We start from the raw sequence: 16726 nt of genomic DNA, 5'->3' as shown, positions 1-16726 counted from the left end.
GATATATTAATAACATAATTACATAAACATTTTTGTTTTATAATACAAAAATTTCCGATAATATTGCGGAATCTGGAAAAGTGCCCCGAATGCTTGCAGCGTTTCCACGTTGAATGGCAAGGGAAATCCTCTCGAAAAGGAATTTCTTTGATTTTGAATAGCCTGATTCAGCGATAAGTCGGTTTCCGATGACATTAATGAAATCGATGGCTTCTTTGCACCAAGGGCCTAAGGTTTCAAATGCTAAACCTTTAAACACGTAGTTTGACGAAATGATTGAACTATATTTGCTATGTTTGCGTTTGCAAGCCATTTCAGCGGCAGAACCTGAGACTTCAGATGATTTCAATACGTAACTGTCTGCAAGTGTATCTACAACAGTAACGTCCCAAACCAAAGGTTGACCTTTAATCCACGGTACTAAAGTCATCCCATCTGGGCGTTTTCCGTCATCCCGAGACAGTCCGTTTGGTTCTAAAGTTGAATTCACATGAATTGAAGTTAAAGACCGGTTGATAATGGAATTAATTTCAGTGTGTCTTGAAAATCTACCACTGCTTTTGAAACAACTTAGACCGTGGGTGCCAATTTCGTCAACTTTCGCATTGCATTTGCAAATATGAGGCGTACAAAGATTACAACCCAATCTTAAACCAATACAAACTTGGAAGGAAGTGTTATCTAAAAGAGTACCAATATTCGGAGAAGGTATTGCATGTAACCAAGATCCTGATTCTCTGCATTGCAAAGCCTTAAAACGAGCCAAGTCTCTAGGTGAATTAAAGATTAAGTCATTGGCAATTATTCCTTTGATATTAATATTATCCCAATTCTTCTGAAATTGTGGGATTGTTGGTATTTCGTTCTCATTTGCTACACCCCAGACTGCTAAAGCTTCATCATAATGGTGAATATTAAGCTCATTATCCTTTGAGTTTAGTAATAAAGAAACAAGCTTTTTAACCCCATTAATTGAAGATAGGAAAGCAGGGAGGCAAATATCGGAAATGCGACGAATTCCCAGACCACCAAATCTAATCGGTAAATAATTTAATAATTTCATCTCAAGTTTTACTAACAAATATGTTTTTGCACGATTTTTTTTAAATCTTCGATTAGTTCTGATTGAGACAGGTCAAGATCAAAGGTCATTCACTTTATACACGGGAATCACTTAATATCAAACGAATCGATTAAGTACAACATCATTTTGGAATCCGATGTCTTAGATCCTGCAGGGCTTATAAATTCTAATTCAGCACTAGCAGGTAATATTTTAAGCAGGGTTGAGTTGTACATTTTGTATTTTTGCATTGTAGGGCAACTGGTGGGCCCCTCTGTCCAACCTCTTTGAACCCAACCATTGTGTCTGTTAATCGCTCATTATATGCAATAAAATTTTACGACCTACAACGAAATTGAGAAAACAGTAACAGAAACGGTCAGCGAGTGTTCCCACTCTAATATTTTTTCAATAGAACAACAGGAATATTTTACAAGTATTTTATTAATTAAATATTCCTGTTTCACAAATGTTAAAACTGGTAAGGGAATATAATAAACATTGACAGTAAAACTGCTGTTGAGAACGTATAAAATTTAAACGTACAATGCAAGTGGAGGTATTTTAAGACAAATCAAGAAGAACAAGAATACATTGCAAAGAAATAAAAGAGTTATTTATTGTGGTCATATTTTTATTTAAGGTAAATCTGAAAAAACGTTGTAAAATTCCATTTTAAAATAGTACCGAAAACAATATAAAATTAGGGGAAAAGTGAAAAAATTGCTATTATAAATAAATCTATTCCTTTAGCCTTCAATTCGCAATTTATCATTATTGATCTAACATTTTTTATTTTAAGAGTGAACCAGCAAAATAATACCTAGTATTATTTCTCTTATTAATTAAGACAAGTGCAAAAATGCCCAAATATTACGGGTTATCAAATAAGTACATAACATCGAACTATGAAAAAATTAATGGCCTTTACTTTTTAAACCACATTACATATTAACAAATTACATGTTAATGTAGATATCTTTTAGCCAAACGTATTTCCGCCCGTCAAGGTCGCAAGGACAGTAGACGAAATTGTTACTTTTCCTCCACCTGGAGCTCCTATGTCACCGCCACTAACTGGAATCAATACTTCTTCTTTCAGTGTAGTCATAGCCGTTGAAATATCAATGAGGAACTGACGAAAGCCATGTTCGTCTAAGGTGTAACCAATGGTGCGAATGTAATAACCTCCAGTGTTTCTTTTAAAATGTTCTCCAAACTGTCCCTTAATGACTGGACTAGTTTCGGTGCCGTTTTTGTTCAATTTCCCTTCCTCATAACGGCCGTTGTAGCTGAAGTAGTCGGTGACTGTTCGCAATCTAAAAACATTTCAATAGAATTAAAAGAGGAATTTTTATCGTGGATTTCTATCACTTTAAAATAAACGGTCCTGGTAGACCATTCGTTATTTTATTCATGTCTGAAAGTTTTTCTCTATCCGTAAGAATCTGGGGACCTGGCAAACCAAGTTTCTTATAGTCTACTGGAGAGCCGAATTGTGTAATTGTTTCGTTTAAGAAATCCTGATCTTCTGCCATACTGTCGCGTACGACTTCTGGAGGTTGTTCTTGGCCATGGACAAAGCAGATGAAGGATAAAAATACACTTAAAGTGAGCTGTGAAAAAGAATACTTTTTTAGAATGTGGAATAAAAAGCTTATCAGTTATCTTATCACTAAAAATAAGTCTACATAAAAGTAATATTAAAACTTAAAAACAAAAAGGACTTGGCAAGGGAAACAAAACATAGCTACTTAAGTAAAAAATGAGGGGATAACATGGGCACTGCTAAAGAAGTACGATAAATTAAAATAATAAATTGAAAGTATGGGTAGTGAATAAGAACAGAATAACTCTAGGATCAGCAACCTTACCTAAGAATTTGTTATATTATATTTTTGCATATTTGAACCTAGATAAATAAAATACTGGCAAGTAAAGGTTTTCATCCACTCAAGTGATTAATACACTCTCCTTCGCCTCGTGCAGTAACCTTCATTTTGGTGGATAAAAACCTTCTTTACTTGCTCATGTAATAATATACTATTATTGTTTGAGCAATTTTTACAATACAACACTGATTTCAGATCTGAAGTAGGTAGTTATGCCTAGCTAACTACAAGATATTTATCAAACTGGAATACATTTATTCAGCGGATGAAGTAAAGATAAATCAGTGTATGGCATCGAACAAAGAGCAAATTTAGTAAGTGACGTAACTAGAAGCTTGCAGCGATTATGCTACAACACTGCTTTTCTGCACGACAAAGTGATTTGTCGGAATTTACTGTTAAGTTTCGTTAGAAACTTAAAAATGGTTGCAGTAAAATAACTTACCAGACTCATGATTCTTAGTTTGCACAACAGGTATTCAAGTAACAGTATTCCTCACACAACTGACACCAGAATCACTCCGAAACAAACTCACCTTGTTCCTCTCACGGCATTGGTTGTAGTATTTTATGGTTTGTGTATCGTTTGAAATATACACAGAAAAAAATACCAAATCAGGTTTCTGTCGTTTTTAGCTTCTTTACAATCGTAGTGGGGAACAAATTTTATGTTCACAATTCACAATTACTAACATATTTAAACAAACAAACAAACGTCGTTTGAAAAATACATGTATTTTTTATTAATGTAACACGAAGGTGATTGTACTTTTCTTGTCTTTATGCAAAAATAAAGGACTTTGTACTGCTCGGATCTGGATTTTATTCATTCAAACACAATAAAATTCGGTGCAAAACCGGGTCTAACCAGATTTCACATATTCGTTGATTTCATCTATTTTAGATACACTAAATGATAACTATTGTGAAGTAAATATACTTCACTTAATTTTAAAATCCTGAGAATTTTAAAAATTTTTTAACCATTGTTTTTCTATTCGAATTTTTCGGAAGTAACTTTGAAATGGATAGTGCAACATAGTATAATTAATTAAATCATAGTTTCATGCTATCTGCTATTTTTTCAGATACAATATCACAAGAGTTCCCATTTTTCGGAAAATTTTGCTTTTATGACGAAAACGTTGTTGTTTCGCTTGTTGTTGCCTAAGAGCCCGATTTCAAGTCAGGATGACAAATAGGTGGTGCAGCGCAAATGTGTCGCTATCTTTGTCCTACACATAATTTACATAAAGCAACAAACTGTGAGTCTAATAAAATCAAAATTTTCCAAAATAAAATGGGAAGTCGAGTTATATTTGGCTAGACAATTTCCCGAATGAACAATTCAAACAAATATTCGGAACAACATCACAAAGCGGATTAAAGATTAGTTTATATTCATCGTGGCACTTTTCCTGCAACAATTTAGCTGTTGTATTCCAAATTGTTTTCACACTGTAGTCAATATCACTGCTGGAGTCGTTTCTAAAACGATTTTTTAAATCCATTTCGGAAAACGTCAAAATAATTTTCTGACATTTTGTTCATTAATTTGTGTTACCAACAAAAACAAAAGCCTTGTCAACGTTGTTTTTCGCCGGAAGGGAGATTTTTGTCGACGGAAGACGCGTTTTCTGACCATGACTAGATTTTTTCGCGATATTCGACACACTATTGGTCAATATCAACTGTTTTCATAACATGAGTGAATTTGTCAAAATAATTTAATTCGTACTATTCAAAATAATATCTCAAAGACAGAATAAACTTAAACATTTAATAGGTGCGTATTTGTTTTTAAAATGTGATGATTTAAAGAATGTTAATTCGTTTGAGTTGAACCGGTTTTCATGTCTAAAAAAGCAATGTTGATTAAAATAAAATTCAATCTGTAGCGGACTTTATAAAATTGAAATGCCTCCCACAAAATTTTAATAATAATAGTGGTAGTAATAAAAGTAGGAAATATTCCAGAATGTCGAAATGCCTAACACCCGTATTTACTTAATCATTTAAAATAATTTAGTAAATTAGCTAATTAGTTAAACATTCAGCAGTGTTATTGTTATTCTGGCCTGTGATAATTATTCGCAATAATTAGCATTAGCAATAATTTTATTGTGCATTTGCATATTTTTGGGTCGTTACATTTTTTTATTCTCTTTTAGTCAATTACCTTTATACAGGGTCTCCCAGAAGTGGCGGACCAAAATAACACAGTGAAATCATTATCTTCTGGCAATAATAGGAAAAATATTTAAAAAAATCCATCCTCATTGGATTTTAAAATAAGAACGTTTTTAATTGACCAATCGCGTGTAGATATAAAATTACCTTAAAAAATTATATTGGTAACTATCGAAACAAATTTGATTGTTGCAAAGACATTATAATTGAATATTATGTCATTATAAATTATTTCTGACAATTCTGACAAGTCATTAAAAACGCGTAATGTTTACCGCTTCAGAATATTTTGATATGCTTGTCTTATATGGACAGTGTGATTAGAGTGCCACAGTTGCTCCTCAGCAGTACGCAGTTCGTTTTCCCAATAGGGAACATTCTAGCAGAAATACTATAACCTGAAAAATACTATAACCTAAAAACGTCCGTCATTGCACAAACAATGCAGATACCCAACAATGCATATGCATCATTTGAAATGTATCCATAGTTACAAATAAAGCAGGAAAACTAATTAATAGGTAACTTAACATCAACAACAGCATTGGTCAGTTTAAATTGCTTCTATCCTAATCACTATTAAAGATAGATTTTTTTGAACATTTTTCCTATTATTCCCAGAAGATGATGAATTCAACGTATTATTTTGGTCCGCCAGTTCTGGGAGACCCTGTATACCCCCAAATGAGGGCATAAATTGGCCTTTATGGCACAGATCTGTCAAAAATCTGCCAAGAACGGTTGGTTTAATTATTCAAACAATGGTACTCGTATCAAACATTATTTTATCTTACAGGTCGAGTTTTTGAGCTATCTTAGACCATTGTTTTCGGTGACAGAAGTCAAATTTTAATCACAAGTAAGATAAAGTACTCACTAGTGAGTTAATTTGACAGCTGCCATTTAACTTGACATAAAGTATTCACAAGTGACTAAATTTGACAGCTGTCATTTTACTTGAATGAAACTCATTTCTTGGATTTTTTGCAATAGTTGCACCTGTAAGATGAAAGGTCATATATCACACGTTATCGAAATGCCATTAAGAATCTCGTGAGAAGTATCCCACTTGTGCGCAAGGGCACTCGTCGGTCAAAATTCTCACTCTTGTATAATGATGCATTTCTATCACTTATAATATAATATACTATTATTAAAGAAAATCATACATTATATACACAGTAACCCTAACAACATCAAAATAGCTAACTAAATACTTTTAGAAATCTTTTAGAAATTATAAAATAGAATAAAACGTTGTATGTACCACGGGCATGATTGTCGATTATGGCCCTCGGGAATTTAAAAGCCCTCGTTCCTCGGGCTTTAAACATTCCCTCGTGCCATAATCTCCTGATTATGCCCTTATGACATAAATAACTATTATATTTTTATTCAATTCTGACATTTTAAACCGTATTTATCAACTTCATAACAATCAAGGTAAACAATTGTTTATTCGGTAGAGCGAGTTAAAAGAAAAATTAACTCACTAGCGATTAAAAAAAAAAATAAATTAATTACTCTCTGTTAAAGAACGGATGACTATTAAAATTTTCACTTAGGGTTGGCTATGGATCAATCTTTGTTTTCCGTTGCACCTTAGACACTGACAAGTTTGACATTTCAATAAATGTTTTTTCTCTTAATTTAGTTATGTTTCAATTGTACTGACTGACATTTGTCGTTCGTTCTTGCGTGTGTCTAAAGTAACAGAAAAAATAAAAACTCGTTCAAAGCCAACTCCAAGTTATATGTATATGTACTCGTATGTATATGTATACTCAATTTCATATAAATGTGCATCTAAGCAAGCCATGAAAATCTGATTTTCTGTTGGTATTAAAGCTAAAGCTAGTGACTTTGACTTTCAAAGTTGCTTGCTCTGCGCGAACCCGATTTGACTAATTTTTCAGTTTTTGTCCATTTTAACATTGCTGATTTCAAAAGCAATGTTACGTCTTTTTACTGATTAAATTAAAGTAATTCTTATTTGTTTTTGTCTTTGTATTTTTACCAAGTAAAGATGATTTATTGGACATGACCTTCATAAATGTGACTTTTGTAATGTAACTAAATTAAAGGTGCTTTTACAAATGCACAGCTCACTTGATGAACATTTATATGAAATCAATTATATGTAGAACTTGTTCTTCCCGTGTCAAAACCTTCTACTTCTTTGCCCTGTGTCTTACAGAATGCTGCTTCAAAAATGTTTCTACTTGATGGAATCTACAAACCTTAATTTAGCACAAATTCTATAGATAAACATTATCCATAAACCTGTTTATATCGACATTTTCCTTAATCAATAACATTTTCGTCAGCTGCGAATGGTATAACCACAATGAAGATGATTTTACAGTATTTGATCGCTCCGAAATATAACCCAAAATGAACTTTACGTCGATCCCCCGGGCGTTCTTCAATTACACAAACAATTATACTCTTTTTCGTACAATATTTTACATTTTACTGGCATTACTTTGCCTACTGCTTCTAATGCTTCATTCATTACATCTTCCGGAACAAAAATCTCGTTTCGTCGCATATTTCTGACTCCGACATTTTTCACGAAAATTATTGACACTACAATAATTGTTTATTGTTTCGTGAAACTGGAGGCGTTTACCGAAGAAAAACCCGTTAAACGCACTGCTGCAGTTATTGAAACTGCAAGAGAAATAATGCAAAATGCTCCCCTCCCCATACGTCAGTTATCTCAACCCAACAGACTGAACCTTGTGTAGGAAAGTAGAAACGTGCCACAAATTGTTACGGAAAGAAAAAGGTAGACATTTCCAGCACCTCATTTAATAAATTCATTAATTTGTGCGTGAATTGTAATTGTGTTACTTTTTATCATAATTCGTGTCATGCTGTTATTTTATAGTGAGGTTATGTCGTATTTTAACGCTGCGACACCCGTTTTTCAAAACAAAAGATTTGCATAGGTGATGCCAGAATATTAAATGAACACCCTTTATTTATACACTAAACAGAAAATTGGATGTCCAAGAATTGTTTAACAGCAGTAGTATAATGAATATATGTAATTTTCGTTATGGTTGTGATGATCATCTGTTATTTACGTTGTGATACCTTCCGAAATACTGCACAATGTTTGAAATACATCGGAACAAAAAAAAATTATCATTGCATAGAGGTAAATGGTTGATATTGTGAACATTTAATAAACTAGTGTTACATAAACAGTAATAAAAATATGGTATTCCTTCTCGTTGAAGATATCGAAGGAAGTTATCAGAAAACTTTGGAATCTAATTTTGACCCCATATTTTTGTATTTTGATTTTTAAAATAAGTTATAAATTTAATTTTCAGTTTTGAATAAAATACCATGAAAACGAACGTACTTGTCCAAAATATAATTACATATAATGAGCGATTTATTCCATGTTCTACAAAAATTGAAACAGATATTCGAACACAAACTAATTGTGAAATCATAAATTATTGAAAGTTACTAAAAAACTCTTTTCTTCTAATTGTCAGTAAATATTATGCTAAAAGCGAAGCGACGAAATCGAAAAATCGAGCCACTTTTCGGTAGAAAATTGAAAGATTTTTCAAATGGTGTCTAAAGTTTACTTTTTAACGTTGAACGGCTTATCTTGCTATTTTTGATTTTGACATCTGTCATCCATGCACCTGGGCGACTCGTGTTACACTACAGTGGAACCGGTTAAATATTGGGTAATAATTTTATTTCATTTTTTTTGCGGGATTTATTAATGTGAATAATTTAATTATTAAATATTTCGTGTAATGATTGTTAAATAAATCGTGAGAAATGCTTCAAATGGTCTTATATTTGATTTGGACGAACCGTCTGCGGATTTTTCAACCCCTAGAATTTGAAGTGTTTAAAGTCCGGTTACAAAAAAATGCCACTTCAAACGTTTCTCTAGAGATCCTCAAAGGTGCAATATTCGATCGCATGAAGATAAAATATTTTTTTCACGATCGGGAGTAGAAATCAACTTCTCGGATGTCAACGTCGTGACAGAAGTAGAGCATTTATTTGCTCCCTAGGGAGTTTTCATTTTTTTGACAGTTGTGACAAAAATCTAATGGGAGTTTTCATTTTTTTTGACAGTTGTGACAAAAATCTAATTGTGTTGTCAAGGCAACTACTAATTCCATTAAATTCATCGAAAAATGTCAACTCATTTGTCATTATTTTTTTATTCTTAAAATTTGAGATTTTTGTGCTGTTTCTACTCCCTACCGTGAAAAAAATAGTATATATACTTCTGGAGAGAATGCTCATTTTTCCCTCGGTGCTTTGTAGCCTTCGGGCTTCGCCCTCTGGCTACGTCGAGCGGCCGCCAGAGTAGCGCCATTGTCGGCTCAACCAGCACCTGACGATCTCCAATTTTGGACGCTTTCGGCGCCCTAAAAATATTTTTTTCCCAACTTTTTCGACAGTTTGGGATATTGAATTATAATCTATCCGATAGTTTAAAAAATCTTTCAACTTTGTTCCAAAAATGGTTTGAATATTTTCATCGGAACAAAAGTTAACAGGGGGTTGAAAAATTAGCATGTAAAACCCTATGGCCAGTTTTAAAAAAAACTCACTGTATAATATACTATTATTTCCACCTTCTAAGTAAATGACACCCTATAGGCATTTGTGGTAACTAAGTAAATGGGTAATTACAGGCAGAGCCCTGTAATACTTAAAAGGCACGTAGAAGAGACCTGTAAAGACTTTACAAGGCTCATCAAAAAATAAATAATCAAAACTAATTAAATGATTTTTTTTTAAGTTTATTACAAACACAAACAAATTTAACTATCAATTGTTGCAATTACATACGTTAATAATGCATTTTGTTCCGTTTCAAAAGTCATTTTCATATCGCTCCTGGGATTGAATCAGTAGAGAACCGCACTTGCAGCGTTGGTAATTCCGTGGTTAATTTCTTGCATTTCAAGAAAATCGCATTCAAAGTCTTCATCGCTCATTAAAGCCATTCTTTCTTTTCTTTCTTTTTGCAACAAATTTCACAAAACTTCTGACAGTATTTTTGTTGTTTATAGGTAGGTATAATTGCCCCACCGCCTTTCATTACAAAATTTTTATAAACATAAATAACAATTAAAAAACGAAATTTAAAGGCTCAAGGTGGAAATAAAAGTTTGTATGCAACTCGCTTAGCAATTAATCTTTACTGGGCTTACTGGCTTATGGAGACTCGTTCCTTACGTCACTCGTCCAACAAGTGCCAGCGCACCCGTAAAGATTAATTTACTAAGCTCGTCACATAAGTAACTATTACTAAAGCTTGTACACACATTTTATAACTTTAACAATATTAATCACAAGTATTAATTGAAGAATATTTTCATGAATTAAACCAAAAATACGACTTACGAACCTGTTTGTTTTATTCTTACTGTGGTAGGTCAACATTGCTGTTATTTTTTTTATTACGTGTTGCTAATAATCTCTTGTTTAGAACCGGTTTGTTTATAAATTTGTATTTTTATTTTATATGTGTATGTACTTGTCACTTTCTCTAGGCAAGTTTTATAATTGACTTCACTTGAAATTCTCTTAAAAATTCTTAAATTATATCAATTTACACGGTCAACCTTTTAATTTAGGTGCTATCACTATCACTGATAAGAAATTATTAATTCCAAACAGATCTTTATTATCACTTCAACCTAAATTTCCTCCAGTTAATGAGGCAAGCACTGTGGATGAAATACGAATTTTTGGCCCTGTTGGTTTACCCACAAAGTGGACAATGCCAGTGACCACCACCCGATATTTAATCATAGCGGTTGACAGATCCAACAAGAACGTCTTGTAACCATTTTCGTCGACCGTATAACCCACAGTCCTGATGTAGTCACCACCTTTTTTCCTTTAGAATTTTTCAGAAAATTGTCCTTTGACTCTCAGGTGGAATTTTCTCCGATCATTTCTAACTCTCCTTTTTCGTACCGCGCAATGTAAATAAAATATTTCGTGGTTGCTCGAAATCTACGACAAATGAACTCGCTTAAAAATTGTTCAATATGAATTTTATTACACTTACTCAAAAGAATAATTTTCCGAACCATCATTTTCAAATTTTTCATCCGGTGCCACATTTAGCTCAATCTTAGTTAGATCAGGTCCAGGCAAACCGAGTTCTACGTAGTTTCGAAGAGGACCGTAAAGTCTGATGCTTTCGTCGAGAGTGAGACTAGTTATCTTCGTCCTCACTGTCTGGTTGCGTTGTGGTTTCTTCACAATTACTGTTGGTTGCGTACAAGAACAGTATAGCGAGGACTGTTTGAAACTACACAGTTGGTTGTTATAAATAATAAAAATAAAAAAGAATAAACGTTACCACATTCATGATGTTTAACATCTGTCTGTCAACACAAAGAACTCGTTTCTGGGCAAATCACCTCGCTCTCATTCAAGGAATCTTTACGATATAAACAAAAATGTGGCTTTGAAAACTTGTAGGTAAGGTAGTCGACCTTAATTTTTTTTTTTGCTGAAGACGACTTTGAGGTTGATGGTGCTGCTATCTACCGATATGGAACTAATACACTGCTACAACACTCTTGCTTTTGGGAACAGAATTTTTCATTTATATTATTGTACTAAATCGTTTTGTTGAAATTCTCTTCAAATTATCAAAAGTAAAGAAAATAATAGAAACATAGAAACAATAATTGTATGAAGTGCAAAATCTTTAAAAAGTGAAGAAACACAATAAGGTATCGAAAATATTAAGAATAGTTTCAAGAAAATAATGAATATAAAGGGAAAGTTAATAAACAAAGGCGAATAAAAAATTAAATTATAGAACTGATACTTGGAAAATAAATATATAGTGCCAAAATACGACACGTACTTGTATGTATGTTTATGTAAGCTGTAAGAGATTAACTGGATCAAAGGAAACATCAAGATAGAAATGAAATCAGAAGAAAAAATAAAAACTCAAGGAACCCCAACAAAATCAAGAAATGTTGTGGGAAAAAAAATTGCAAAAAGGGCTATATGCTATTTACTGATCATTACTGTTATTACTCTTACCTTTTCGAATTGCTTATTTTCTGTGTTGATGACAATTAATTTTACAATTGCAAATCTGACGAAACGTCTATTTTGTTTAAAATGAATTGATGTTTCCGTCTGTCTACGCTATTAAATATCAACCTTACAATGCAATTTCCCCTGATTTCTGTTTGAAAATTAAAAAACACGGCGTGCGGGAAATCGTTTCCGCACTCAAAGGACAACCGGGAAATACCGATTTTGAGGCTATGAGTACAGAAACCATTATTTCAGAATCACATTCCAAATTGGAAGAAATTTCCCTTCATAAAAAAAATTAAAATTTGGGTAATGAAATTGTAAATGCATCTTGGGAGATCATTTAAAGTGTGCTACATATTTTTGTAATAAAAGCAGTAAACAGTTAAGCGGAATTATTATAGTTTTCTAAATAGTAGTTTATTTGGCACATTTGTGCAAGTTAAAAGAATATATTTTTCTTTAAAAGGTTCTTATGAAGGTAGATGCTATGCTGCAGCAATTAGTTATAATAACACACGTTCTACAATATCTCAAGAATGAAATAATGGTACCGTAGGACAATATACAATGGAATATGGTAAGAAAGTAAGTAAATTACGTGAAAACAGAAAGGTAGCGTGTCGAAAAGTTAAAAATCGTGCTTGCAGCAACGATTCAGATAGTGATCAAAAGTGTGAGACATTGCCAGAATTTCCACATATGTCCGCGGATGAATATCAAAATGCCAAGATTATTTTTTTGTAATAATTTTCATATTGTAGTGCAGGTATAATAAAAAATAGCGTATGCTACACGTTTATAAGGGCCTTTAAAGCACTTGCGACGTTAAAAGCACTCCGCTTAAAGGCTTCCTTATAAACTTGTATCATAATATACTATTACTAACGCATTGTATACATTTTATACCGGGTGTCCCAACGGTTTGGCAAAGTAGATTTACTAAGTTAATATAAGTTCTTTGAAAAATTTTATTATTTCATGTTATACATACAAGTTATGAGCACGGTTTAAAAATATTTTAGATTATACAGGCTGTTTGATGTATCGGTGGCAACACAAACTTATATTTTTTTAAATGGAACACCTAGTATTTTTTTGCGTTTTTGGAAAGCTCTCGTCAAAACAAAGAGGAAGATATCACATTTGATGGGTCTAGCTTCTACTGTTAGTATACTATTCGCTCTTTTGTGTCCAGACAAACCAAACTTTGAAAATTTCTAAAAAATATAACAGATGATAATTATTTAGATTAGGTTTTTTTAGAACATTGTAAATATCGTCAATTTTATTGCCTTGTTGAAAAACATTAAGATTTTTACTTAATAACGTAGAGGGCGCTTCAAAAGCAAACTCTTTATTTAGTCAATTTTTTTAAATGGAACACCCTGTATTTCGATATACCGTTGGATAGCTCTTTCAATGAGCGTTCAAAAGATATAGGGTATTTGGCATCTAAAATAAATAGTTTATCCACAAATTTCATTTAAAATATCAAATATTTCACATTTTTCTTTAATTTAACTGAACCAAAAAAATACATATCATCGAGTTTAATATTACTATAGATTTACAAAATAATTCAAAAGAGAATAAATTTAACCTTTAATTAACTTAAAAAAAAAAGAAATAAAAACAACAGTGGCGGTTGTACACTTTCCACAAAAGAATTTGTGGATAAACTATTTATTTTAGATGCTAAACACCTTATATCTTTTGAACGCTCATTGAAAGAGCTATATAACGCTATATCGAAATACAGGTGTTCCATTTAAAAAATTTGACTAAATAAAGAGTTTGTATAATCTAAAATATTTTTAAACCGTGTTCATAACTTGTATGTATAACATGAAATAATAACATTTTTCAAAGAACTTATATTAACTTAGTAAATCTACTTTGCCAAACCGTTGGGACACCCGATATGTAACTTTATTTTAACAGTATTAAGCACAAATAGTAACTAAAGAATACTTCTATGAATGAAACCAAAAATACGACTTACCTACGAACCTGTTTATGTTATCCTTACTGTGGTAGGTCAACATTGATGTTAATTTTTTTATCACGTGTTGCTAATAATCCTGTTTCGAACCGGTTTGTTTTTAACTGTGTATTTTTATTTTATAGGCGTATGTATTTGTCATCTTCTGTAGGCAAATTTTAATAAGCATGACTTAATAATTCCAAACAGATTTATACTATCACTTCAACCTAAATTTCCTCCACTTAATGAGGCAAGCACTACGGATGAAATATACATTTTTCGCCGTGTTGGTAATCCCACAAGGTGGACAATGCCTTTGGTCACCCAATATTCAATCCTAACGGTTGACAGATCCAACAAGAACGTCTTGTAACCATTTTCGTCGATCGTGTAACCCACAGTCTTGACGTAGTCACCACCTTTTTCCCTTTTGAATGTTTCAGAAAATTGTCCTTTGACTCTCAAGGTGGAATTTTCTCCGATCATTTCTAATTCTCCTTTTTCGTACCGCGCAATGTAAACAAAATATTTCGTGGTTGCGCGAAATCTACGACAAATAAATTCGCTTGAAAATGTTTCAGTATTAATTTTGATACACTTACTCAAAAGAGTAATTTCCCGAAACATCATTTTCAAATTTTGCATCCTGTGCCACACTTAGCCCAACATTAGTTAGAGCAGGTCCAGGCAAACCGAGTTCTACGTAGTTTCGAAAAGGACCGTAAAGTCTGATGCTTTCGTCGAGAGTGCGACTATCTTCGTCCTCACTGTCTGGTTGCGTTGTGGTCTCTTCGGAATTACTGTTAGTTGCGTACAAGAACAGTATAGCGAGGACTGTCTGGAACTACACAGTTGGTTGTTATAAATGAAAATGATCTAGAATGACTTGAACAAATTTTTGTTGAATAAAATAAGAATAAACGTTACCATATTTATGATGTTTAGCGTCTGTCGGTGAACACAGAGAACTTGTTTCTGGGCAAATTACCTCTCTTTTATCCAAGGAAACGTTATGATATAAACAAAAATGTGGCTTTGAAGGTTACTGGAAATTTATCTGTATTTTTTTCTTAATTTACGTATTTAAAACTTATAAGCTAGTCGTTCTTATATAGTTCATTTTTTAATGCTGTAGAAAAAGTTAGGCCACCCAATATACAGTCATCATGGCTGCCTAGATACCTTAAATTCATTTATAATTGATATGGATCCACGATACCGCTAAAAGTTCTGTTTGTCAAAATCTCCGTCAGTTTGACAAGGTTTTGACATTCAATAAAAAAAATTAATTGAAATGAGAAAACGTGTTTAATAATGTGTTTAACCTAGAATTCATGAATAAAAAAACAGTAAGTTAGTAAATAGAAACAATAATTAACTCAGACATATTATGGATTTAAAAAATCAACTCTCATCTTCCAATTCTTCCGGTTAATCCGAATCGTCATCAGACTTTCCAAGGTGTATAATCACTAATCACACTAATCAGTGGTTCCACGGTCACTTCAATACACACATCCAATTCCCACATCTGCTCTTTAGTTTAACCGTATCCCAACCTTAAGTTCCGCATGTTCATCACAGACATGTTTGGAAAAGTTCAAAATCATGTTTTTTTTAATACGGATAAGGGCGACTTACTTTTTCGTTGAATATAATTTGTTCGGTGCATCCTATCGATAATCAAATACAAATATAACACTTGACCAAACTAGCCTTTAAATCAATACCTAATTGACAGTGACACGAATTGACATTAATGCATTTATTGTGGCATATGGCATCATGGATTTAAGTAATTTACAAAATTGAAATAAGAAAAAAATGAACTATAGTGTAATGATTTGAATACATTACTTTTTCCGCCAAATATTTGAACCTGCGCAAAACGGTAACAAATGTGGTCGTGATCGTCATCGAAGCGGAGGAGCCCTACGTTGTGTCTTTCTTTTGGCGGAAAAAGGTTCGGAATGCAAACGCTGAGGGTTCCAGTTGGAAGAGTGCCGCAAATAAAACACACATGTGAGGGACGCAAAATACCTTTTATTAAAAATGCCTGTAATAACTTTGATGAAAAAGAAATTGAAACGAATACAAAGGACAGAAATTAAGTTTAACGAAGTACAAGAAATTAACTAGTTGAGTACATCACAAAGATAAACGACAAGATGAATGCAACAATGTTTTAAAATAACAGAAAACTGGTACATGACAGACAAAATGACAGTTAAAGCTTGCAAAACAAGTAAACAAATTATAAGGCAGTTATTACAGACAGGGACGGATGAAAAACCCTCTTCAAAAACCGTATCCCAGGTATTACTCATATTTCACAATTAGATTAATGACAAAAACAATGGTTATTTGAAACTACGCGGTCAAGGTACGCCAACGGGAGCTTAGAGCTGGAGGTAACAAACTTTCGGCCGCGAGGGGACTCAGAAGAATAATCTGAGTCATCTTGAAATCAAGCGACGTTTATAGATATTCGGGGTATTAATGAACGTCAGACTATTTCGC

General features: G+C 32.8%; 4 protein-coding genes across 12 annotated transcripts in view; 1 reads left to right on the top strand and 3 right to left on the bottom strand.

The window, feature by feature from the left end:
- Nucleotides 1–16726, top strand: part of LOC138130067 (adenylate cyclase type 6) — a 366957-nt gene that overhangs the window by 164359 nt on the left and 185872 nt on the right. The gene's annotated exons all lie outside the window — the stretch shown is intronic.
- Nucleotides 1–16726, bottom strand: part of LOC138130068 (ATP-binding cassette sub-family C member 4-like) — a 105221-nt gene that overhangs the window by 35094 nt on the left and 53401 nt on the right. The gene's annotated exons all lie outside the window — the stretch shown is intronic.
- On the bottom strand, nucleotides 1971–3638 carry LOC138131539 (uncharacterized). Of its 2 annotated transcripts, none has more exons than XM_069048602.1 (3): nucleotides 3492–3638; nucleotides 2438–2679; nucleotides 1971–2382 (listed from the first exon to the last, which is right to left on the bottom strand). In XM_069048602.1, the coding sequence occupies exons 2-3, from the start codon at nucleotides 2599–2601 to the stop codon at nucleotides 2046–2048; spliced, it is 501 nt and encodes a 166-aa protein (XP_068904703.1). In that variant the 5' UTR covers nucleotides 2602–2679; nucleotides 3492–3638; the 3' UTR covers nucleotides 1971–2045. The 2 variants fall into 2 exon arrangements, with proteins under 2 accessions (XP_068904703.1, XP_068904702.1); XM_069048601.1 differs by having other exon boundaries at nucleotides 3401–3546.
- Nucleotides 9862–15258, bottom strand: LOC138131009 (uncharacterized). Of its 4 annotated transcripts, XR_011159691.1 has the most exons (7): nucleotides 15134–15258; nucleotides 14809–15050; nucleotides 14428–14753; nucleotides 14233–14369; nucleotides 11519–11705; nucleotides 11222–11467; nucleotides 9989–11166 (listed from the first exon to the last, which is right to left on the bottom strand). XR_011159691.1 is itself a non-coding variant. In XM_069047760.1 (4 exons), exons 1-3 carry the CDS (start codon nucleotides 15134–15136, stop codon nucleotides 14429–14431), a joined length of 570 nt encoding a protein of 189 aa, XP_068903861.1. In that variant the 5' UTR covers nucleotides 15137–15258; the 3' UTR covers nucleotides 14107–14369; nucleotide 14428. The 4 variants fall into 4 exon arrangements, 2 of the variants coding, with proteins under 2 accessions (XP_068903861.1, XP_068903862.1); XR_011159692.1 differs by having other exon boundaries at nucleotides 9862–11166; nucleotides 14233–14753; XM_069047760.1 differs by lacking the exons at nucleotides 9989–11166; nucleotides 11222–11467; nucleotides 11519–11705 and having other exon boundaries at nucleotides 14107–14369.

Source organism: Tenebrio molitor, chromosome 5 (assembly GCF_963966145.1).
Source record: "Tenebrio molitor chromosome 5, icTenMoli1.1, whole genome shotgun sequence".
In the NCBI taxonomy this organism is placed as follows: Eukaryota; Metazoa; Arthropoda; class Insecta; order Coleoptera; family Tenebrionidae; genus Tenebrio; species Tenebrio molitor.
Note: the sequence above shows the minus strand (reverse complement) of the source record. Positions and strands in the feature narration are given on the sequence as shown.